This window comes from Eurypyga helias, unplaced genomic scaffold, assembly GCF_000690775.1.
Source record: "Eurypyga helias isolate BGI_N326 unplaced genomic scaffold, ASM69077v1 scaffold16931, whole genome shotgun sequence".
Lineage (NCBI taxonomy): Eukaryota > Metazoa > Chordata > Aves > Eurypygiformes > Eurypygidae > Eurypyga > Eurypyga helias.
Window position 1 is genome coordinate 1 of NW_010232903.1, and position 25,536 is coordinate 25,536.

A 25,536-nucleotide genomic window follows, 5' to 3' on the forward strand; every position below is an offset into this window, starting at 1 on the left:
GCCAGGGTCAGCCCACCACAGTAATAGACTTTTTAAAAAGCTGCAATAATTATTAAAAAGATTTCAATAAAAAGTTTAAACACATTTAAGTTTCAAAAGACTATTTTGTACATTTTGGAAAAATATAACATTTACTTTACATAACTGAAACATAACTTATATTCTTTCTAGTTTGTAAGCTTCCATTACTCATACATTCTCTCATACATTCTCTTATACTGCAGTCTTTTCTGCAGATTGTAAATCTAATGCAAAAGTATCACTGTTCTGAAGAAAAGCTTGTTTCTGCATTAGTTTCCTGAAAAGTCCATTTGGATTTGCAAGTAGTTCCTCATGTTTTCCACTTTCAAGAATTTTACCCTGGCCAAGGACTGCAACAAAATCAGCATTCTGAATAGTAGACAGGCGATGAGCAATAATGAGCACTGTCCTCCCTTCCATCAGCCGGTCCAGAGCTTCTTGCACTAGATACTCATTTTCCGCATCCAAAGCACTAGTAAGAAATGGGAAGCAGGGAGGGGAAGAGAGGACGATATTTGTTACTTTACGACAGGTTAGTTTTGCATGCATTAGGCTGCTTTTGCTAAAACTGCAAACCCTTGCTATTGCTGAAGATGAACCAATGGAACTGCAGGAAAGTTTCCTGAACAAGCTTAGTGCACACATCCAAGATAAATGCATCATATATTCTCATATCCAAAAATATGCATGGAGAAATAACACTAAATTAATTCAGTGAAAAAAAAAATATACTGCAGTATCGTCATCTTTCTTTAACACTAAGATCTTAATTTAAACTAAAAATACAAAAAAGCTTTAAGTAGATGTTTCAAAATCAAGTTACGTATTACAAATTTAACTCCATGAAAAATTACAGTAGAGGTTACCATCTATCCTTTCCACTTTACGTATAAACAGCTTTTGTCACAGGTCTCCTAATCGAATCACACATCCTAGAAAGCACATTCGTTTTGTGGGTAGAGAAAAATAAGGGGCTAGGTAATTTGTGCAAGGGCATGCAGGAAAAGAAAGAAGACAGAACATCTCACACGCCCAAGGTTTACAGATAATAATTAGAAACTGAAAAATTACCTATTTTCTTTCTTACCTTGTTGCTTCATCTAACAGAAGAATTTTAGGATTCTGAAGCAGAGAGTAAAATTGGTTATAATAACAATTAGACAGGATCTGAACATTTCTATCAACAGAGAACAGAATTCATAGAGCTTAAAATTCCAAGTAAGTATAATTATTTCATCAAAAGAACTTAGTGTCATTGGAAGCACTACTTTTAAGAAGTCTAGATGCTAAGAGGACAAAACAGAAACAACACATTTCCATCTTCAAATCTTGCAAACTGAAGTAAAACAACACTATTGCCAGATCACTTTTGATCTGAAAGATACGACCATTGATTTTTAATGCATACTTGGCAGCACTGCGGTCAAAAGTCCAATTTCCTATATACTGCTCTTACGTGGATCTTTCACAGAGGCTGAGCTACCCTCTGCTTGCAGTGAGTCTGCTGTGTATAACTGTCTAGTAACAAAAACTAACAAAAACCTACCAACAAGCAGTATGTCACCCACAGATGAAATAAATGCTAATTCTTAAGTACTATGTAAGAACGCTTCCTAATTACAGAAAACCCAAAACCCTAAGAAGCCGTTTCTGAATTACAGTGCATAACCCAAACTTGCTTGTTGAAGTTGACAATAAAAGCTTCAGACTTTATCTGGAAGAAAAGGGACTCCACTGAACCCCCAGTCAGAGATACGTATCAGCTACTCATTTATTTCTTAAAACTTTCCCCAACGCCCAATTAAAATATCTACTCCCATGAACTGTACTCGACCTGAAATGCAATCAGCTTTTCAGCATTCGCGGTAAAAGGGAACTGGTATAATGCAGCCTAACGTGAATGTTAAGCTGGGTTCAGTAAGGCTCAAAACTTGGCCAAGCATCAGTCCCAAAATGCCTTCCTGTGAGGCCCCACGCCTGTCCCTGAAACAAACTCCTTGTCCTGATCCTCAGAAGCCTCGTCCAACTTGCGCAGCACAGAGCCTGCCCTAAAGCTAGACCCATGCCAACCTCTGAATTAAAAAAAATGACACAACATTATGCTTGAAATAGTATCTTGTCTCAAATCCAGACCAGTTTCCCTAAAAGCCGAGACAGAGCATCTATAGTACTGGTAAGCTGCAACCCAGAAAAATCAACCGAGTGATAGAGATCTGAACACAGAGACAGCAGTGTCATGTATGCGTTTCCTAGCACCACATTCCTAAAGTCTTCCTTCATCCTTGACCTGGTCTTAGGAAAGTGAGCCATTATACTATGATTTACCATCAACCTGGCCAAGAACTATAGAAACACATGGCTGAAAGACAGGAAGAAGAAGCACTTACGTAAATAAACGGTCTTTACTTAAACTCCGCATTCCTCTCAAACTTTTGTCATTAAGGTAAAAGATAGGATTTTATTTTTAAGAATATTTTTCCACCTCTCCCACTGAAAGGCCTCCTCCTTTTTAACTCTTTCTGCCTCCCCATGAATTAATTAGGTAGCTATTTGGGTGCTGGCTTACCTTGAGCAGAGCTCGAGCAATTGCAATTCGTTGCTTCTGTCCACCTGTCAGGGAAAAGTTTGGTACATTGAAATAGGAAAGCGGATGTGAAGTTATTTTAACTGAATGCCTGGGCTGAGCAGGATTAGGCACATGTACTTTAAGGCAGGGGGAATGGAGATGAAGGATAATACTAATGATTTTTAATACTTATGACTTGGAGAAGAAAATGGTAGCAAAAAATAATAGAATTTTTACTTCCCTCTATAGTATCAAGATTTTTAAAATAAGCAATTTAAAGACGTACCTGAAAGCAGAATGCCTTTTTCTCCAACTACAGTGTCAAACCCTTTTGGAAAATCTCTGATAAAGCTAGCAGCATTAGCTATCTCAGCAACTTTCTGAATCTCCTCTGCAGTCACAGTAGAAGGATCCTCTGCACCATAGGCAATATTTTCAGCAATAGAACAGGAGAACAGAATTGGTTCCTGATAAATTCAAAAACATAACCAATATGGTAGCTCTGTAATTACATGCATGTATTGCCTGTATCTCAAATAACATAAATCCCACTTACAAGACCCAGCATTGATTTCTTTTGTATCCATACAAAAGAATATGTAAGCTAGAGTTAATTGTATTAAAATCAAACAAATAAAAAAAGCCCTCTCCTAACACCAAAATGGGCAGTCAAAACCAATCAAAAAGTAAGTTGCTTTTTAAACTGCGAAAACATGACATAACCCTCAATTCCTAATATTTCAGGAAGAGTTCAGAAAGAGCTATTCATCAAGCATTAGAACATCTCCCCTCCATACTTTACTACATATCACTGTTTGCAACGACAATTCTTCTCTTAACAATATCTACACAGACTTCGTGGCTTTTTGTGCATTTAATTTACAGTAGAGCTTCAGAGAAGAGGACTGGCAGGGAGGGCAAGTGATGTACACCGGGAAAACGTCTGAAACAAGGTCAGTCTGCTCTGTTTATATAATAGAGACGGGCTATAGTACGCACACCAGAGTGAATCTCCTACTGGTAACTCAAGTGGAATACATACACTCAAAAAGAAAAATGCTAATGTGCCCACAGGAAAATCATTCCTGCACTAAAGCTTTTGGTGGCATTATTACATAAAGCAGATATTTGAAATGCAACATATACCCAGTTATCCTTAAGCTTTTAATCCCAACATCAACCTAATTAATTGTGCTGTGAAGCATGTGGGGACATGAGGGAATGAACATACATAGCTTAATTGGTCAAATAGCTTATTTTTAAGAGACCATTGAAGATCTCTATTGTCAGAGTCTAGGGGTTGCTAAGGGTAGGGCACTACAAGAGTAAGCACCAACAGTGCTGTATTTTCTTGCTTTCCTAATGGAATGGTGTTTGCCTGGAAACAACACAGAACACAGGTCAGTCTTCAAATGGTTGTGTTAAATATGATTGTGTAACTTCCATTAATACAAATGTGATTAAACATTCAGCTTCGTGTTACTTTCTTCAACAAATCATAGCAAACATCAAGATGGTCATGCCTACAGAATTTCAACAATGTACTTTCCAGTCTCCGCATGCACCCTTTCCTTTCAAGCTAACACTCTGAGTCTCTGTGATTATATAAAAGCAGACTCCAGAATAATGGGACGAGCTTGGAATACTTATTTTTAGAATAAAGCGTGCACAACAGCAGTTATAGTTAAGAAGATGAAAAGCGAGGCACAGATAGCTGATTACACAGTATTATTTCATTCACTTAGAAATTTATTTCCTTCCTTACCTGACTCACTGTTCCAATCTCTGTCCTGAACCAGAGCGGATTTAACTGACGGATATCAAAGCCATCAACAGTGATAGTACCTTAAATTAAGAACCAGTAAAGTCAAGCGTGTTTGACAAGTACTGAAAAGAGGCAGAAAGAACAGCTGAGAACAACGACCCAAGGAATCACAGGCGGGTGGACCAGAAACGCAAAGCTACGCGCAGGCACCACCGCAAGGTAACCATATACCCCAGGGGGCAGCACGGTGCATCAGCAGAATAACCACATCAGGACCTCAAGCACAGGGACCCACAACTATCTGTAAGGTGTATCTGAGATGCCAAGTATCAATTGTCACGAATGAGAGCAACACACAAAACACACCTGAGATAGGATCATAGAGCCTCAGCAGAAGGGATACAATAGTTGATTTCCCTGTACCACTTGGGCCAACCAGAGCCATAACAGAACCAGCTGGAATGGAAAGGCTAAAATCTTTGAAAATTGATGTTTCTGGACGCGTTGGATATGCAAACTTGACGTCCTTGAATTCCAATGCACCTCTGAACGTGTCTTTGCCTAATATGATTCCCTCTGTTTGACAAAGAATAAAATACAGAAATGTGAACAGAAACAAAGAAATCAGTCCAACCTTCTTAGAACTTGCTTTACAGACACCCAACAGAAATATCTATCTCCATGTTAAATCCAGGGATAGCTGCAAGGCCCAGTACAGGACCCACAGGGATTGTATTTCAGCCATGACTGAATCAGTGTGGTACACCACTCGTTCCTGAATGCAATTTTAGGTTGCTCACCAGCAGTGAACCTGTAAGGCTACCTAGAGCGAGAGGGAGAATTTCCATCTTGCTAACACCTAACCATGTTCACTTCTTGTATAATTATCTGCATTTTTAAACACATTATAAACAATTTAAGTTTTGTTAATTAGGAGCTCTGAAATAAAATGGCATTGTTGAAGGCCAAAGTCCCATTGCCATAGCAGGATGCAAAAAGATAAACACTGCAAATCACCTAGTGCCCTTTCACCGAGCCACAGAGTCACCTGAAACATCCTCCCCTTTGGACAAGCGCAGTTCCCTCTCCACTGCCTGTTAACTGCACAGCTTTTAAGCCAAGGCTGTCACCGGAATAAAGCTGCCGCTAGGTTTGTTGCATTGATGGGCTTTTTAAGTGGAAAGTATATTTAATAAATTCAGGACGACAGTGTACTCAAACGTCAATCAGAAGCAGAAGTCTTAGGCAACACTGAAACTAAAATTGCAGTTTGTGAAATACACTAATGAATGAATGATTGCCAGAGTTAAGTAAAACCAGGTTTTTTCTGGAGTGCAGCGTTTGACTTGAACAATTGACTTAAAAGACTATCAGTACTAGAAAACGCTTATAAAAAGGTAAGACAAAGAAACACAGTTTATTCAAGCCCTGTGAAATCCCACTGACACATATCCAATTGGAAGGGCAGTGATGCATTCCCAAAGGACAGAGTCCTTTGTGAAAACTGGCAGCACCAGAGCAACACCCGAGTAGTGCTTGTTCATGCTCAGGACAGGTAACTCAAAACCCTTCATGCTTTTCAGACGCAGCACACAGGTAATCCCCAACTAGCCACAGCACACACTAGCACAGGCCCATGTTTGGTTAAACAGTAACTGTGGACAGGAAACTCAGACACCCATCAGCAGCAATCAAGATTTCACTAGTCCTGCTGTTCATAAATCGAGTAATTTATTTTGCTTTTCTTTTTCCCAGATTGCCTCTTCTTCTCCACATTTTCAGTTTAATAGTAGCAGCATAGAAATGGCAAAGGCAAGAGACTCCTTCCCTGACTTTAATCCATGGTCATACACATTGTAATTTGTTTGTTAGGTAAAAGCACAGTGGTCTGTAAACCTCCCTTTGGGAAAAAAAAATGTATTTGCTAAATCCTCTGCTAGCAGCATAATACTTAATACATAATACTTGTTATCAAAGTAACAAGTAATTGCTTATCTTTATTGTTAGTTCCAGTTATTGCACAGTCTATTCCATGGCCTGAAACAGTGAAATCCACTGCAATACAGGAAGTCTGGTAGCACAAGTCCTTCCTCTATATATCACTATAAAAATATCTACAAGCTATATAGAGGATTGGGCTTGTTTCTTGTTTGAATCCTAGGTACAGAAAAAAAAGACATTGTAAGTTGTTCCTGAGATATTTGTTGTCATCAACAACAGCCTGAGTTCCATGAAAATAAAACCTAAGTAGCCAAGACAGTAGATGTTTCAGGTGGGTTTGGACAGTAGAGAAATAATCTCTTAGTTTTATTGTCCCAGAAATCAACCATAATTGGGGTTTTTTTTGAGACAGAGGTTTATATCCTTTCCATGTATTTAGATTATACTGCAAGAAAACTTAAAATAAGATTTCTGCAAACCTATGCTACATGGATCTGTGAAACCTTGTCCAATTTATGTTTGTTCTGAAAAAGAAAGATTGTCTTCTGGATGTCACTATTGGTGTAATTGAACAATCCAGTACCTTCGGTGGGAAAGACAACTTCTGCTTCTATACTACTGCTTACTCTGCACTGCAGCCACTGTAAAGATAAAGGCCACTGAAATAATCCAGATTAAAAAAAAAAGCAACCCACAAAAAAACAACCCACAAAACCCAACCCACACCCAAATGATGAAGAAATCAACAGTTGCACCAGGTCTCTGAAAGGCACTGCAACTGCAGCATCGTCAGTCATGTCCGGAAGGCTAAGCCAGCTTCACTGCTGAGGAAGAGGGTGTAGCTATCCCTTCACTAGCCAGCTGGTGGTTACCTTTTGGACAAATGCCTGCTATTCTAAGTTTGTCTCCACCCACTGAAGACAATATTGTTACTCTTCACTGTCTATGTAAAATCCATGCACACTGAAAAGCATCCTACAGACAGGCTTGCAGCTGTGAAGAGAAATGAGACAGAGGCCAGCCAGACCGTGACTTGGGGTCCATCAAATTAAGAACTCGAGGAATTGCAGTGTAGTGAAACAAAAGCACAAAAGAAAATTGAAGCACAGCATTTCAAAAGAATCTGTCTGTATCAACCAATTCAAAAGATGAAACTATTCCCTAACGCCAGAGCCTACTCAAGAAGAAATCTGTTAGTTCTGTTGGGTGTTCTTTTCCAAGCCTTCCTCTTACAGCAGCCCTTAAAAAACCATACCAAACTTAGAGGGAAACTACAAGTTGACAGCTCACCTGAACTTCGCTATACTGTATTTCTCAACAAAATACAGAGCTGGTAAAAAATTACATATGACTTTTCCTTAGTGGGATGCAGCTGATTAAATAAAACACCAATTCTCATAGAAAGTATCTTCAACAAGCAGCTAACTGAACTACTTTGATGGATACAGACAAATGATGTTGATACAAAATATACTCAATACTGGAGAGTGTTGTCTAGTTCTTTATTCTGAACAATAAAGCTGTAAATAAAACTATATTGCAAGACCTTATTTATGGCATTTAAATATTCTGAATTAAAGGAGGAAAAAACCCAAAACCAACAACAAATTTTCAGCTTCTAAACATTCAGATTAAAGACAACCATCATCATTATCATCATCTGTTTCACAGTTGGGAAAAGTCGTAAGAATTACCACTGTACCTAGTTTCACTCAAAAGCATGTAAGTTGGTGCTACCTTTAAGTATTACACACCTCTCTCTGAAGTACGGGTGACCAATAAGAGAAAAATCAAGCTATGAACAGCAACAAACCAAGGACCCACCATTAAATGGAAGTTGGGGCTTCCTTTCAATAAGTTCCCACAGACGTCCACCGGCACCTAGTCCTTTCATTAGTTCTGAATAAAAGGAACTTAGACCTAAACAAAAAGCAGACCAGTATTACGCATCCATATGGAATGGAAGACATAAGAGACATTAGATTTGCATTATACTTTTCATCACCAGCATTGAAGCATCAGACTTGTAGGGGATCTTCTACTCCAATACACTATAAACATGTTGATTTATATCTTATCTAGTCCCCCTTCAGAGCTACCAATAACCCTTATTGACCACTCTTAATTTGTATCTGTAAAACAAATCATTCTGAAGAAAAAAATAGAAAAATTTACTGCACGTAAATTTGCATATACACAAAAGCAAAGCAAACCTTTTATTTTCATTCACCTGTCGGGAAGAACAGCATCCAACTTTACAGAAATAGCCTTGCATACAACCAGCTATATTTTCAAAATCATTCTGTAGAACGGCGCACTCTGAATGCCCTTCTTTGTCAAATAGGGTCATACTACCACTGGAGAGCCTGGCTGAGTCAACCATAGGGGAAGGAGGGCATAAACTCTAAGGCTGACCTGACACTTGAGGAGCTATGTGGAGAATGGACAATGTAAAGAAATAAGATTCCCAAGTCTGTGTGCTTCAAACACCACTGGAGAAAGCAAAAGCTAAGGAACAAGGCCTGCACGCAGTACTTGGTCACAGCTCGTAGCAGCTCTGTGAACTCTCTTGGAGCTGGTGTGGCTGAAGGGCTTCCCAGCTGAAATAAACACAGAAACCAACTGTATTTGGTTTGCATGGGAAGATTTTGGTAACAGAGGGAGCTACAGGGGTGGCTTCTGCGAGAAGCTGCTGGAAGCCTCCCCTCTGCCCAACAGAGCCAATGCCATCTCCAAGATGGACCTGCCGCTGGCCAAGGCCAAGCCCAGCAGTGATGGTGGTAACACCTGTGGGATATAGTATATGAGGAGGGGAAGAGCAACTGTAGCCAGAGAGAGGAGTAAGAGTATGTGAGAACAGCTCTGCAGACTCCAAGGTCAGTGGAGAAGGAGGAGGAAGAGGTGCTCCGGGCACCAGAGCAGATTCCCATGCAGCCCACGGTGAGGCTGGCTGTGCTCCTGCAGCCATGGAGGGTCATGGTGGAGCAAAGATCCACCCACAGCCCATGGAGGATCCCATACCAGAGCAGGGGGGTGCCCAAAGGAGGCTGTGACCTCATGGGAAGCCCATGTGGGAGCAGACTGCTCCTGAAGGACTGCATCCTGTGGAAGAGGCCCATGCTGGAGCAGTACGTGAAGAACTGCAGCCCCTGGGAAGGGCTCATGCTGGAGAAGTTCATGGAGGACTCCATCCCATAGGGGGGACCCCACGCTGGAGCAGGGGCAGAGTGTGAGGATCCCTCCCCCTGAGGGAGAAGGAGTGGCAGAGACAATGTATGATGGACTGACCACAAACCCCATTCCCTGTCCTCACTGGCAGGGAGGAGGTAGAGATGTCAGGAGTGAAGTTGAGCCAGGGAAGAAGGGGGATGGTGGGAGGAAGAGAGTTTTAAGATTTGGTTTTACTTCTCTTTTACTCTGATTTGACTGGCAACAAATTAATTTTCCCCAAGTTGAGTCTACTTTGCCCATAACGGTAACTGGTGAGTGACCCCTCCCTGTCCTTGTGATGACCCACGAGCCTTTTGTTATATTTTCTCCACTCTGCCCAGCTGAGGAGGGCAGTGACAGAGCAGCTTTGGTGGGCACCTGCTCCCCATCCAGGGTCAGCCCACCACACCAACCTAGAACCAGAAAGTGGCTGAAGGGCTTTCCATTTGAAATAAACACAGAAACTCACCTAGAACCAAAAATGGGGTAAGACATAAATAGAAAATGTCTTATTTCTTCATTTTTTGTGTCTTTCAAAATAGAGTACCAAATTTAAACATCTTTGAATCAAATGTACAGAATAAACCACTTCCACCTCCATGCATATAGTGTTAAGAGAGATCTTGGGAGACCAGAAAACCCAAGGTGCATTAAAACAGGCTTACTGGTTTATTCTTGCAGAGCAACAAGCCCAGCACAAGGTCAGGAGTCTGTAAGTGTAGACAGGGCATTTCCTCATGCTGCTGCTGAGGACTATGTAAAAGCTTGCAACACAAGGCACTAGCCATGGTGAGAAGCCGTCTGGGTTGGGGAAAAACAGAGCCAGAGCATCTACATCCTAGAGCAGGGCACAGGGGAAAAGGCATGCGCCTCACAGGGCACCTTGAAACTGACACACACTGAGGTTTGCAAATTCATAACCACTCATAAAAATACATCATATAATACGGACAGCAAATGCTAATTAGAAAGTGTGTTGAATTTTCATAATCTGTCTTCAGTACCTGGCAGAAAATACAGCGAACTTACAACAAAAAGAGGCAAAGGCCCAAATTATGCAGTGAACTTCACAGTTCATTGAGTGGACTCCTATAGGTACCAGTGATGGCATACACCAAGCAGACTTGGCAGTTTGAAGATTTTGATGGTCTGCAGGCCATCAAGGAAGGCAAGCCTCTTGCGGCAAGACACCTTCACTGCAGAGTCAACATCAGAGCTCTGTGCAGAACTATATTCATCAATAATCTTAAGCAGAATTTTAAAAGTTGTTTTTATCACAAATAAAAGTTAATTCAATGACAATGTATCAGTGTTTCTAACCTTACTTTTCATTTATCTAACATTAATTATTGTCCCATGCTTTCAAAGTGCCACGTAACTGTTGATCAAATTTGTATGATTTAAGCAGAGAAGAAAAGGTTTTGGTAGTTAGAATGGGTGCCACTGGAATTTTGGTATCCAAGGAAGCAGGTTTTGTGAATTTTGCCCTCAGGCACATCTTTGTGCTTCCCAGACACCAGGCTTAGTCTTAGAGAAGAAGGAGTACAGAGGAGCTGCGTTGGCCTGACAGTCTATCAGAAGTAACAGGCTCATTTTAAAGAGGAACCCTTCCAATTAGCTGTCGAACTTTAAAGTACCTTATCTTCACTTTTGCCTGTATGCAGTAGTGAAGACTGCTCTGTCAAAAAGATCAACAGTTTGTTTCTGGGCCAGTAGATTACAGATTCTCAGCCTTCAGGAAGAGTCAGTCAGTAAGGAAAAACAAATGGTTAGCGCCAGCGTAGTGTTTGGCTGGCACTTTTTTCCAGCTCAAGACACTCTATACTCAATTACAGCTAAATTCTATGTGCATTCCTAAATATAGTATGTTGAACACAGACCCACATATTTTTTTAGAAAATACAATATCAGTATTATTTCTTTACACAATATACCCAGGACTTTAATTTAGACCCAAAGAAAATCAAAGTAATACACAACATTGGAAAAATAACCTCTGTATTCCTTTGGGAAAATGGAAGGCTTTAAAAATTTAAGTTGTAAATTATTATGTTCATTAACTCTTCAGAAAAATATTATGTATGATTTCTTTGGAAGATCATTTGGAAGAGTCTTTTTAAGAAAGCCAGATCTTTTAAGCACTTCTTCCCTCCTGCCCTGCCCTCACACTGACTGCATATTTATACTGAAGAAAATCTGATTTCTCATTCCATACCTCCAATGCTTATTCCAACCCAGAAAGCATACATAAGGAAAGATGAGAGTTCGCCAACTGTCATGTAGGCACTGCCCATTAGTAATCCTCCTTTGTATAAGACTGAGAGGACAATTAAGTTTCCAGAAAGGCCAGTCTAAGGAAAAAGAAAAAGAGGAAAAGGCAGATTTTGTCACATACATCTTAAACTTCATCCTCTGCAATGTTGTTTCAGAATTTTCCTTCTAATAAAAGAATGCCCATACTATGGGTATCTGGATTTTCAGAGGACTGAATTAAATTTGAACAAAACCAGTTCTCAAGCAAACCAAGCCAACAGCTAGCCAGACATCCAGTGGCACAGCACTGCGCTGCGCTACCCAACAAGTGCTCAAAAAGCAAGCAACTGTTTGGTTTTTTGGCCTCATTCCCCAAGATGGAAAGGAACACCAAACATTATTCTCAACCATCGTTAAAGGATAAGACTTGATAGTCTGCAGTTAAATTGCAGATTTAGAATACTGTTAACCAAACCCACTGCAAGTTGTTATGGAAAAACGCATTCCCACTCTCCCTCCCCTACCTGCCCGCTCCCTGGCTTCCTTTGCGTTGATGCTCATCTCACCAGGGAGCCAAACCTGTAAAACGCTAAGGGTGGGCGAAGGTTTCCACCAGTTTAGTGCCCTGATAGGAGATATGGGCTCAGATAAACAGTACCACCCTACGCAGTGTGGGGCAAAGAGAGAGACTTAAACTGGTTTTATCATACCACTGTACCCTGAGGCACAGTTTCACAGCAATTTAGACTGATTTAAGTCCAGTCTTCCCACAGTTTTCATGTAGGCTCAATTTACACTCAAATAATTTATTTGCAGATTTATAAGCAGCTTCATGAACTTTAAAATAATTGACACTTGGCATAACATGGTTGGTTTACTTTCATCAAAATACACTTACTGCTCCAAAGAAGCCTGCCCGAGCTAGTGCCTCTTTTTTAGCCAGCTGTAGCACATAATCAACTTTTTTTGTATACTTCTCCATTTCAGCCACTTCTTGTCCAAAAGCTCGAACTGTTCTTATGTTTCCAATTCGCTCTTCAGCTAACTACAGGAAAGCAAAGAACAAAACAAAGACACAGAGTTTGGAATGTTCATATTACAGAACACTTGACAGTTAAACCAGTATCACTGCACTAATCTCCAAATACATTCGTTTAGATACCACTGAAAAATTTCTCATGCCCTCCTTCTCTCCTCACCCCCTCTTTTTTTAAATTCTATTAAGTCAAAAGTAAACTGCATGCCCAGGGAGTTTAAAAAGAGCCTCAAGATTGCCTTAAGTTTTAGCAAAGAAAGAAAAATGTAAAAGTAGCATTAAAAAAACCCCAAACCTTAATTTGATGTGAACAACACACAAAAGAAAATTACTATTCACAATAACCTGCATTAACAATGTGAGAAGGGGAAAAAATAAAGAATATTCTATTCTATGCTAAATCATGCAAGAAAGCCTGCAGTTATTTCCTGAAACAATTCCACTAATTTACCAAAACAACACTGGGAATTAATGTAGCTCAACTACCAATAACTACCATTTCAACTCAGTATTTTAACTTCTAAACAACAAAGCCTTAACTGTAAAATTACCTCAATTGTAACCAATTAGACTGAGTTGTTACATCCCCCATTCAGCCTGAAAATTTGAACAGAAGGCTAAAATTGCTTGTTCATGTGAAGTCCCACACGTGGGATGAGCTTCCCTTCAGCGCAGGATGAGGAAGATAAACAGAAGTGGGCTAATCTTCCTTCTGCACAGTCAAATTGCAGAAGTCCTAGATAGGACATCCCAAGTTTAAAACAGCTGACAACTGTGGCTATTTTAACTAGTTCTTTCCCAATTATATTTCTATGCATTTTAATTATGTTTCCTCACCCTCAGCCTGTGAGACAAAGGTCACTATCACTACTATTTCTCCAAGAGCGCTCTGCAATACTTTGGTGCAGTCAGCAAACACAATGAAGGCCTCTCTACAACAGCCTCTTTAGAAACAGCAGCTTCCTCTACTTTTCTCCCAAATATCTGGGTATGTGCTGAGATGCCCAGAAAAGTTTTAAAAAAATGTCAAGCCTCATAAACATTAAAGAGATGACAATAAGGTCAAACGCAAAGGATTCATTCCAGAGAAGGACTAGCTGGCAAAGTTTTCTTAAAAGATGAATCCATCTAAGATGTTTCTGATGGCTTCCAACTCATAACCACAGTCCAAGAAAAGTGGTTTTTAAACCCAGGTACCAAATTACACAGGACTTCATAGGCTGATGGGGTTTTTTTTATGCTCTCACACAGCTAAAGCCTAACCTCCTTATCCTTCCCTATATTTCCAAATTCTCAAGGCCTGGTACCTCCACATTATATTGTTACGGACAGCTCTTTACAAAGCACGGTTGGTTTTGAGATCTACGAGTAAGTAGTACGGCAGTTTACCTTTCAGATTGTTCAGGTGCAAAACTACAGGCTCAGCACGGCTTAGGGCAACAAAGAGTAGAACTATCTTCAGAAGATCTGTACTTCAGGGATAGTAACCTAAACACACCAGAGCAACTTTGAAGTTAACTGGAAAGCATCTGTTAAAAGATTACCTGTGTTGCTTCTGCAAGAGAATCTTGGGTCATTTTAGTAAGTTTTCGCAAGTATCTTCCATAAATCACAGCCAGGACAGCCAAGGGTGGTACAACGCTCAGAACAAATGCAGCAAGGCTAGGAGACACAAAAAACTAGAAGAAAAAGGTATGTGTCAGGGGTTAGCATTCAGATTATAAACCACCCACTGGAGTACTGAAATGCAACTTCCCTCGCTAGGGTTTTAGAAAAAAACTAGTAAGATTGTAATTTAGTGCTGCCATGCTTTAATTTATCATGTTTTCTTTCTTCCAGGCAAAATATCCATTCCTTCACAGCATCTGGGGAGTGTATCCTATGGTTAGAACAAAGGATTATAAGCAAAGGGGTCTGGATTTCATTTCTAATTTTCTCACTGGTTCACTGTGTGGTCTTAGCCAAGTTATCTTAACCTGCCAGTAAACAGGCCTACCAGGAAATCTCTTGGGGAGGCTGAAAGACATCAGCTACTACACAGTTTCTAAAGAGCTTTCACAACTTTTAAATAGATGGTGTAATACAGAAAGTTTGAGTAGAGAGATATCCTATGTTACTTCTGGATAACCGGGGACCAGGAGTCACCAGTGCTCCCTAGCACTCACAAATGCTCATAACTTGGAATACTGGATTTAATATACCGTTGCAAAACCACATCACTCGTAACAATTATCATCACAGCTCCTAAATAAGTTCTTTTCGTAAGATTTACTGAAGTTATATCTAATGTGTTTTCATTTCATCTTGCTTTCTATACTGAAAATCTCCAGGAAAATTAAAAATTGACTTAATTGACAGGCTTTATAATTATTCCATAATATTCTCTTACTTCTGGGCAAGCTTTTATAGGCCACTCTTTAACACTGCATCATGGCAGCATTTTTGAGCAGAATGCCTGACATAGTTATTCCAGTTAATCTATGGTAAGATAAAACCTTAGACTCTATTTGCTTAGATAAACACAGAAAGACATTATTCTTATCAGTGACAAAGTATTAAAGTTTTAAAGCTTCATAACGGAAACTCTGAACCATTTCTAAGAACTTCAATCTTGGAAGCTAATTTTAATGTGGAGACATTTTGCTATCTCTTTTTAACTGCAGATAGAGAGCATAAATCTTTCATTTAAGATAACTGTCACCAATGTATTTTTCCTCAGACAAGCATAAAAATTAAGGAAAAAAAAACCCAAACGCAAAAAACAAAACCAAAAAAACCCAACCCCAACCCAACCTAAACCAAAACCCCAGAACATTATGGAAATCAGATTTTTATATAAACCAGCTGCCCACCAAGGAATATAAGCTGATGCACTGCACTGAATCTTTCATTAATGAAGCCTTCATTAACGTGCTTCCTACCTAAATATATTTGTTACTGACAGACTAAAGCAGAAAGACTGACACTAAAAAATCCTCAGCAGTGATTTGCTATTCAGTGCTGCCTTTGCTCACCTAGGCCTTACCCAGAATCAATCAACTTCAGTGACTTTTACATCCGGCCCTTCACACTCTATTTTACCTAAAAACCATGGGAATATTAATGACTGATTTTAATATCTTTAGTAAGAACAGAGTTAAGCTATGTGCGTATCATCCTTTGCTTGATAAATTTGGGCAGCAACAGCAGTTAATTTCAAACCCCTGTCCTCCATACTTTGGCTTCTGAAGTGAACATCAAGTGTCTACTGGCACATCACCTACTGAAATGCAGTACGTGGATAACCAGTGAAATATACTTGTATCCAAGAACACACACCAGTTTCTGGACTGAATCATGTTCACACATTACCTAACAGAACTAAAACAAAGAACTACAAGAAGTGACAAGCAGGGAAGAGACCACCGTACCATCATTCCAACCCCCACAGATGCCTGTGCTCCTGCCCTGAGCCCATCGGAAAGGTTTTCAGTCACTGAACGGCCTAAGAGGGCTGTATCTGAAGATAAGCGGTTTATCAGCTCTCCTGTTCTGGTCTTGTCAAAAAAAGCGGTTTCTTGCTTCAGAATAGAGGAAAACATGGTTGTTCTCAAACGTTTCACAATTCTTTGTCCTGTCAGAAACACAAGTCAGTCAAGCATGGCACACAAGACTACACAGACACTGACAAAACAAAAATCACAGGATTATGCAGCACTGAACAAGTCACATTAGAAGATAGTGAGCTTTAAAATATCACGTAGCAGTAAATAAAAACGAACAATTATTCTAGCATACTTACTTTGCACCACTAGTTTACCTTTGATCTGCTTAAAAAAGCTACTGATACCAAGAGGATCTCTCAGCCAGTGCCAAGAATTTATTTCAGATCATTAGATATCCTGACTCTATGAAAAAAGGTGACTCTCACTAACACTTTTTGCTTCTGTTTTTACCTGCAGTCTGCATAAGGTAGACACGAGTAGCGTTAGCAGCAGCACCACATAAAAAGATTCCACTTAGCAAGGCACAGAAGCTGGTCAGGCTGTCAGTGAAGTCTTCACTGGGATTTGTATAAATAACATCAATAACTTTACCCAGAAAGAAAGGGGCTGACATGGTAATGACACTGGAAACTGTCAGAAAGCCAACAGCAGCTGCAAATCAACAAGGAAAAGGAAAATAAAATTATTCTGATTGCAAGATCATTAATAATACACACAAAATAATTTTTCACTTGGAATTTCTACTAAGCTTGCAAGTGTCAGCATTAAATAATTAGCATTCTTCTAGGCCCGGTTCTGAACGGGACATTTTAAGTCACTGCATAAATTAACTTTGGCAAGGCATGTTTTAAGATGTTTGAAAGCCTCTGTATACAATCACAGTCCTGGAATTGATTCTCTTGTCTAACCTCTCCCACCACCACCCAACAAAGTTAACTCTTCAAAGATGTCGTCCTTAAAGAGCGTTCACAGTTAGCAAGTCTTCCGTATCTCTCTCACAAGGCTTCTCACTCCTGTTTGGTTTGGGTTTTATTATGCATGCCTGCTACCGTAATAAAGCTTCCAGGTGTCTGTCTGTGAGAGCGCAATGGACTGAAGTAAAGATCTGATCTGAAACATGTCTAGAACATGCAATTTTATTTGGGAAAAAAACAAACCAAACAATAAAAAAGCCAACCAACCAAACCAACCAAAACCCCCCAAACCACCCATCTGATTTACTCTTGACTGGCAAAATTTATATACATTTATATAAATATATATATATGTATGCATTTGTTTTACTCTTCACTATTGCTGGTCTAAAAGAAAAACAGCATAGGTTTGAATAGAAGCATGTTTGCTGATGGGCAGAGAGCTCCTGAATTCCAGTTGCAAAATCACCCATGGAAGAACCTGTGTAACTGCTTGAAGGTGTATCAGACAGCATGAAAAATCGCACTGGACCAAGACTTAGCCTTTTGAACTTTAATCTGCAAAGATATTTCTTGAGCCAAGAACACAGCTTGATTCTAAAAAGGCAAGCCAAGCTTGGAAGGCTGAGAACTAGGATAAAAACCTTCTTAATTGAAAACTGAACAAACTTTAAATGAAAACCACTGAACCACAACAAACAATACTACTAATACAGCATAATATTCCAACAGTCAATGCCACACTTGAAGCAACCATTCGTAGGACGGCTATAAAACTACTAGCAGATAATGCCCTTAAAGGCAAACAGACACTGTACTGAAAATCCTGAAATTGCCTGAGCTTTAGTCCCATTCTACTGAGCTTCTGTATCCCTTCTACGATGAAGACAGCAGAGAGCCTCCCAGCAGAAAAACTGCTTACAGCAGTGTGCTAACATCTGTCATGGGATTGTTTGATGCCTCTCACCACCTCCACACACACACACGCAAAGCTTTGCTTCAGTTCATGCCTAAAGTGTAAACACAGCTGTGCATTTATGATCATGAACTCAAGGTACAGAAAATGCGTGCCTGCCACCACCTGAAGCAAACACTTCTCTGCACCTTCACTGCATGCCTCAGCGCAGCCCTGGGAGAGCTCCGCACACTGCCCAAACAATCTTTATCTGTGCCGGGGTGTCCAATCTGCTGCCTGCGGTTCTTATTCGGGATTTGTTTGTGATCTTCCTGCTGCGTTACACTCAGGCCAGCAAACACGTTAAAGGACTGAGATGTTTAACTTGAAGCTACAGAAGCTGTAAGAAGCCAGAGCAGAAAGGGAAAGAGTGATCCATGCCACAGACACATCTCACAAGCACGTTATTTACTAGTGAAAACTTCCTCAGCATGAGCGACCTAATTAACAGGCTGGCTGCATTGGTGTAGTCAAGCTGTGATGCGGCGGGAAAAATCCAACAAGATCCAGGTCATCTCCTGTCAGGAAAAGCTGATCTACAAACAGCTGGAGATGGTCAAAAGCATTGCTTATAAGCCCAGCGCTGCATAGCAGCTCAGTCTCCACTCGACAATTCCCCAGTTACGGATGGAACTGGACAACTGCATACTTAGTCACTGAAGGAAGAAGACTGTACGGCCAAAAATCCCGTATGGCTCTGTCTAGCGGTACAGCCTTCCTGGCTTGGATATACCTTCAGCTTTCCATTCACATGAGCATCTGTTTCACTGTAATTACTTCCAACAGCCTTCGCTGAACTAAAAGCAAATACTAGTACATAAAGCAAGCGGAAAACAGCTACGCTACCTAAACATTAGATGGAGTTTCAATAACATACTGGAACAGTGCAGTCCTGAAGATGAAAGCTTGTACAATCCAGGTGTCGCTTTTCATTTTCCTCTTAATCAATATGCCTGTCTATATTAATTTAATCACAGATCACATGCAAAATAAGGTTCCTTACTTTAAACCCTCACTTCGGTTATACCAGCAGAACAACTAGACAACAGCACAGACACCAGGCTGTTGCCCCTTTTGTTTGTTTGTTTTAAACTGTTGACTAATTGAAGAACTAGGAATCAGCAAGCACCCATTCTATCTCCCCATTCAAAGAGGAGCTATCATTGTGATAACTGGTTAACGGGAGGAGTACGAAGTGTTCAGCAACCAGATAGGAAGACACTTCAGTGACGCTGAAGGTTGATACTGACAGAAAAAAGGTCACAGTAAACTTTTGCAGAGGCTTTATAAGCTTTATAGAAAATTGTGTCAAGCAATTCCAAAAATTCCCAAATACAATTGTGTATTTTGGAAGCTTTATTTTTGAGAGTAAATCTGTTTTGCAGGCTGTGAGATGAAAATAAAGAGAACGTGAGGCTGATCAACAGAACTTCCATAAAAGCAGGGCTACATCAAAGTGTCAACAGAAGCAAAGACAAGGCAATCTGGCTCCAGCAGCTGCTGAGCAGTCCTCCTGGAAGAGTTTGGCAAATATTTTACTTGTCTACTGGCACAGAAATCCAGATCACTGCACAGAGGGATGTCTTTATCACTGCTGAGATCAACATGCTCTCTGTTAAGGCGAACGTGGGCTCGCTTCTTGCCAGCAGATCTGCAACTTCATTTCATAGAAGACACATTCAGGGGCAAGGAATTGGTCACCAACTGATAAACCAGGATGTTTACACGCAGAGCTATCAGAAACCTCTCACCAGAACAAGGACTAGGTGACTTCAAAGAGCCACAAACCACTTTTCTAGCTGCAAAAAGAACACCAAGAAAGTGAAAGTTTCTAATTTTGCCAATTCTTATCACAGCATCCTTCTTACCCAATACAGTATGTGAAAAAGTACAAAGCCAAAAAATTGTTGGCAAGCCTACTGGGAGAATGGCTGTTTTAAACACAAATACATGAAGATTTGACCTCAGGTGAATTAAAACCATTCAAGCCAATCAGGGATGAAGGAGAGAAAAATGAGGTACCGATGATGTTTGGCAGTGCATGGTAACGCAGCAAGAGGGCACAGGACCTAGGTTTTACTATTCAGCAAGGCTATGAATGTTACCTCCCAGAATCTTTTAAGTATTTTACTGGTTTCATTTGAAGATCGGGGCTAGCAGGTCAGAAAGGAAGCTCTGGATTTGTGATGCAGAGTGACTTTTAGGTTTTTTCACACGGGCATTTGGAGTGACAAAGAGTCCACTGTATTCTACGATGCGCATTCATGGGGACCGGGCTGTTCAGCTGTTCTTCTACGGGAGAAAGATGCACTGATAAATTTTATATTTGTCAGTTAGGTAAAGTCCATTTCTATTTGGTGAATCCTGGCCCACAAGGAATTTGTTTTGGACTGGTATGAAACCCAAAGGGTCAGTTTTGCAAATATTTATTTCAAGATAGAATTATATTCCAGAGTACACTCTAAGCACTTAAGGATGTTCTCTATAGGTCTAGATCATAGAATCACAGAATCACAGACTGGTTTGGGTTGGAAGGGACCTTAAAGACCATCTAGTTCCAACCCCCCTGCCATGGGCAGGGACACCTTCCACTAGACCAGGTTGCTCAAAGCCTCATCCAGCCTGGCCTGGAGGGCACAGCAGGCAGACTCCAGCACAGGAGCAAGCCCCGGGGTATTGGGGGGTGGTATCCCTTGTGCTCAGAACATTTACACAATGCAACTTAAGGAACAAGTCTCTCACCTTGAAGAAAGCCTGCCTTTTGAGTCATGAGGTGTTCAGGATTGACAGAAATTACCCTCAGTAGATCCTCAGCGAGGCTCCTACGATCAAACAGGACAGACCTGCCGGGAGTCCTTTGCAGTGGAGCAAACGAAATGTCAAGGAGCCTTTGCAGAGCAGGATGTGGAGTGTTTGTTGGAAGAGCTTTCAGAGAAGGTATTTAATGGGAGAAGCATCGTTCCAGGCAGAGCAGAACACAGGGATCTGAGGAAGCCCAAGAAAGGGAAGAGCAAGTAAGAGTGCCACTTTACACAGGAGAGAGGGAGGAAGAGGCAGCAAGGCACGCAGCCTGACAGAAGGCCTAGGCAGTGCTGCACAAAACCTCAGTTGAATGAAAAGATGGAGGCTTGCCTCTGTAAGTAAGTATCCTCACTTCAAAAAAGATAGTAACAAATTGTAAACTAGGGATACCATCACCAGCTAGTCTTTTGAAGACACCCAAAATTGAAGAGTACAACTTTTTACCGTGCGTTTAAAATTAAAGCATTCAACTTTTTCACATTTATCTTGTGTAGAAGACAGTCGTTATGTCAGACCAATCTAGCCACTTCTACCTCCAAAATTTACACACATACTGCAGCAAAAACACTCCCTGGCGAAATTCAGTTGTAAGAACCTAACTGATCAGTTGCCAGTTTCTGCAATGCCTTACCCAAATAGCTTCACTAACAGTCCACCAACAATTTGAAACAAGGAACTGTCACCAAGTAGGCACTGAAACACAAGTGTTTTATGGTAATGCCAAAAGGCTGCTTGGACCCTTTGTAAGCTTCGTACTGACAAAATCAGCAGAAAAATTATGGGGGGGAAACAAGAAAAAACCCCCACGTGGCCTGTTTGATTTCTACAAAAGGCACACTGCGCACAAGAAAACTATCAGTAAGTTACCCCTGTATATACACCATGCATACAGGAACTACGATTTTAAAACCACAAGAACTGCCTTCAGAAAATTCAAGCTAAGTGCAGCTGCTGAGCTGCCTTTAGATGAGCAGAACCACTTTACAGTCACTACATACAGTAACAAAAAACGGTGGCCACGTACCTGGACTTGAGAGGTGAACCTGAATGTTGGCCAGAACTGGGGGACAGCACAGACACAGCAGGATTTGCAAGTCCAGGGTACAAACCACGTTCCAAAGACTAGGGTGTTCCAGTGCCTGTAAATCCCCCTGCTCCTGCTAGCTTCCTTCCTACTACACACAGTACAGAACTAACCTGACTCACTGTCAAGGTTTGAACGGGTGTATGAAAAATCGTTTTTCAGGAGAGATGCCACTTGCCTGATTTTTAATTAATTTTTAAATGAAGGGAGGAAAAGCAGACCCTTAATAGTGCATGGATTGCCTGCTGATGGTCAAACTCATGCTACAAGGCTTGGAAGAGTGAAGTTTCAAAATTAAACTGTTTGACTGTTACTACAAACTAAACACTTTATCTGTGATTTAATTTCCCAAAATAACTGAAGTTTTCAAAGACACTCCTACGCAAGTACTTAAGAAATGTCAGCTTGTACAAGTATAAATAACTGAAAGCATGGCTTTCTGGTAGCAATACTCACAGCTGATATGTTTGCCTATCTATCTGCGCCTTGTACCAAAAAAAAACAAAATGAAGTTGCTCACTACCTCAATTGTCCCCAACCACAGGAATTATTAAAATAGTTTCTTAACTACATTACAAAGAATATGCCTAAAAAATTCAGAAACTCCTAGGTACAACTTTTTTTATTAATTGCCCTTCCTTAAGAATTGTTTTTATAGGGAATTACTCCTTATTAGAAACTACAAAAGATACGCCTACAGCCATCCAGTACTGCTCGTTCAAGAACGAGAAAGTGCATCACCTTGTGTAACTTAGAAGCACAGAAAAATTACACTTTAAATAAGGCAGTGCTCTTCTGATTTCATGGCAAATTTGAACTTACAGTAAAACACCTATTAGGAATTAGGCCCAAAATTCTAAAATAAAACTTATGAAATAACATTTCTTGCATATCTCTAGAGAAGACCTGCATACAAAACCAACCTTCCTACTCTGATTCACTGCACAGTAAGTGTTATACAGGGAAAGGGCACACTTTGCTCTTGGATTAAAAATTTCAGAGTTCCTTGTGCTTACTATACAGTTCAATAGAACCATTGTCTCCTTCCAGTGTGGTTTGGATGAAGTGCAACAGACAGTTTCTCACAGGGAGAAACAAGGAGGCAGGAAGAAATAAAAGGGATCATTTTTAAAAGGCATTTTTGTGGCCTCACACACACAGCAGGATTTAATAATTTCAACAATGGCCCTGTCCTCTTCCCTGGGAACTGCATTTAAGTGAAAACACAGGTTTACCTGAACTGACTGCACAGGATGAGCCAAAATATTACCAAAATTACTTCCCTCATTTGTTAGATCTGGGCGGTATTACAGAATTAAAAACCTCCTAATTTCACTACACAAAACTGTGGCCACTAACAGAGTGAATTCCCATCATGGTATTTAGCCATCTTTTTACCACTTTTAATAAGAACAACAACATTTAAACACACATGTCCTGTTTAAAATATATTCACAGCTCTACTCAGCTCTAGAAGTAACTTAAGAAGAAACATGGAACATATGACACTAATCCTTTTTTTTTTTTTGACAGTATGGTATTTTCTACCTTTATTTTCATTTCTGGAGGGTCAGAACCTCCCCCTACAAGGAAAGCATTGCAAGCGGTGCTGCTTGCCAGTGCGCTGGAACTCTTGGCCAGAGACCACCGCTTCTGCCTGAGCCAGCGGTGGCGAAGCGGCCCCGCGTAAAACAAGAGGTGACCATTTCTTTTGGCGACAGTCACAACCGGAGCAGGTCACCTTCACCTCTGTACCTCCACCTCCTCAGCTGGCACCATTTCCTCACTGCACCAAGACAGGTCTTGCTCGGCTTCCTCACAAATCACCATCCTCGGCTCCCCTGGCCTCCACCGTCATGGTTGCATCTCCTTCCTCTTCCGTGACCATGAATTCCAACGCACAACTGCAACAAGCTACGTGGAATCACGGGAAAGGTACATACCACTTCAGCCCGCAGTGGTAATGCTACACACCTACATTACCGACCGCTGGTCATATAAAACGCAAAAGATCTGGAAGAGCTCAACTTCCTTGCAAAACAAAACTGCACCTGTAAAACATCTGAAGAGATCCCACAGCATTTGCTTACCATTTATAAGGACTCAAAGAAGGGATTGAATGTTTCACCCTGGGTTCATTGTTTCATACAGTGGAACCATTAACCTTCCTCTTTCTTTGAATGCAGGGAAAAGAGATGCTGAGCTTTCAAGGACTAGTTTCTCAGTACTAAGATACAATAAGAACAAAACGTGACACAGCTGAACATATTTCAGGTACAATAGGCAGATGTGATTTCCAACAAATTTGTTATTCCTGCACTCTATAACGACCCGAAGTATTTTCTTTGTTAGCTTTTCCATCCTCCCACTTAATTACAACTTAACAACAAAAGTTTTCCCTTAAGTAGGGTGTCAGTAAAGAAGAAAAATTTTACATGTTTACTCCTCTCCCAGAACCAAGACCAACAGAAAAACATTGAAAAGAAGTTATTACATTTGCGTATTTTTCCATCCTCATGATTTGATAATATCAAGTTGTGGGTTTTTTTAAACTTTTATTCAAACTATTTTGTTATCTCAAAAGACAAAATTTTCTGATTTTTAGTAACTGTGATAGTTTACCTGGACAAAACCACCAGCAGACTGCACAGATTAAGGATACCTAGCCCTGGTATGCCTTAACCTGCCTGCGATGAACTGGCCGACAGCAAGTGCCCAGTAAAGGGAATCAGTTCTCAATCAGTCAGCCTCCTAAAAGCCATCCTTAAAATAACCCATTTATGTTTTTCCCCACTGAAATGTAAACAAATAAAAAGCACTTCGTTGTAAAATCAGCAGATAATGTATCTGATCAGATACTTCACCAAAATCTGAATAGATGGAACATTATCAATGGGCTTTTTACGCTTTAGTCCATAAGCTAGTGAAGAAAAATATTCCTTGAGCATAGAAATACTTCCAATTTCTTACAAAAACTCATTTGGATCCAAATGATTTTGACTATGTAATGCCAACATCTCAGGGTGCTCTGCCCACTGTGAATAAAGCCTTGTACAAAGTATTTCACATTCCTCAAACCCACCTCTTTACCTAAGCCTACCCACCTCACCTCTTTTCTCTCAAACACCATTCACCCACTCCGTGGGAACTACCCCAGTTTTCTCAAAGGCCTAAGGGCCTCACACTGCCATGACAGCATGCGTGCTGGCCACCAATGAAGGTGGTTTACAAAAAAAAAAAAAAAAACCAACACAAAACCAACCACATAAAGATTTGTCATTGTTTTCTTACTAACAACCACTGCCCTAATATCCCCATGAAAACAATGTCAAGAAAAGTTTCTTTCTAGTCTTTGTACACAACATCACTCTGTTAAGGGCAGAATTTATACAACCACAGTGTTTGACTTCACCATATAGACACTAAAAATAAAGAAATAGTTGTCAAAAGAAGTTAGAAAAGTTCTAGGCAATAAATTGTTTGGAGACAGATCTCCAGTTTAAC

At 40.4% G+C, this 25,536-nt stretch overlaps 1 protein-coding gene across 1 annotated transcript; it reads right to left on the minus strand.

The window, feature by feature from the left end:
- Nucleotides 1–32: 32 nt before the first annotated feature.
- Nucleotides 33–23,890, minus strand: ABCB10 (ATP-binding cassette, sub-family B (MDR/TAP), member 10). Its single transcript, XM_010161554.1, has 14 exons — nt 23,860–23,890; nt 21,973–22,008; nt 16,728–16,928; nt 16,203–16,405; nt 14,337–14,471; nt 12,655–12,801; nt 11,719–11,854; nt 8,118–8,213; nt 4,719–4,928; nt 4,353–4,432; nt 2,874–3,054; nt 2,588–2,631; nt 1,109–1,143; nt 33–493 (listed from the first exon to the last, which is right to left on the minus strand). Exons 1-14 carry the CDS (start codon nt 23,888–23,890, stop codon nt 214–216), a joined length of 1,815 nt encoding a protein of 604 aa, XP_010159856.1. The 3' UTR covers nt 33–213.
- Between the last annotated feature and the right edge of the window lie 1,646 nt (nt 23,891–25,536).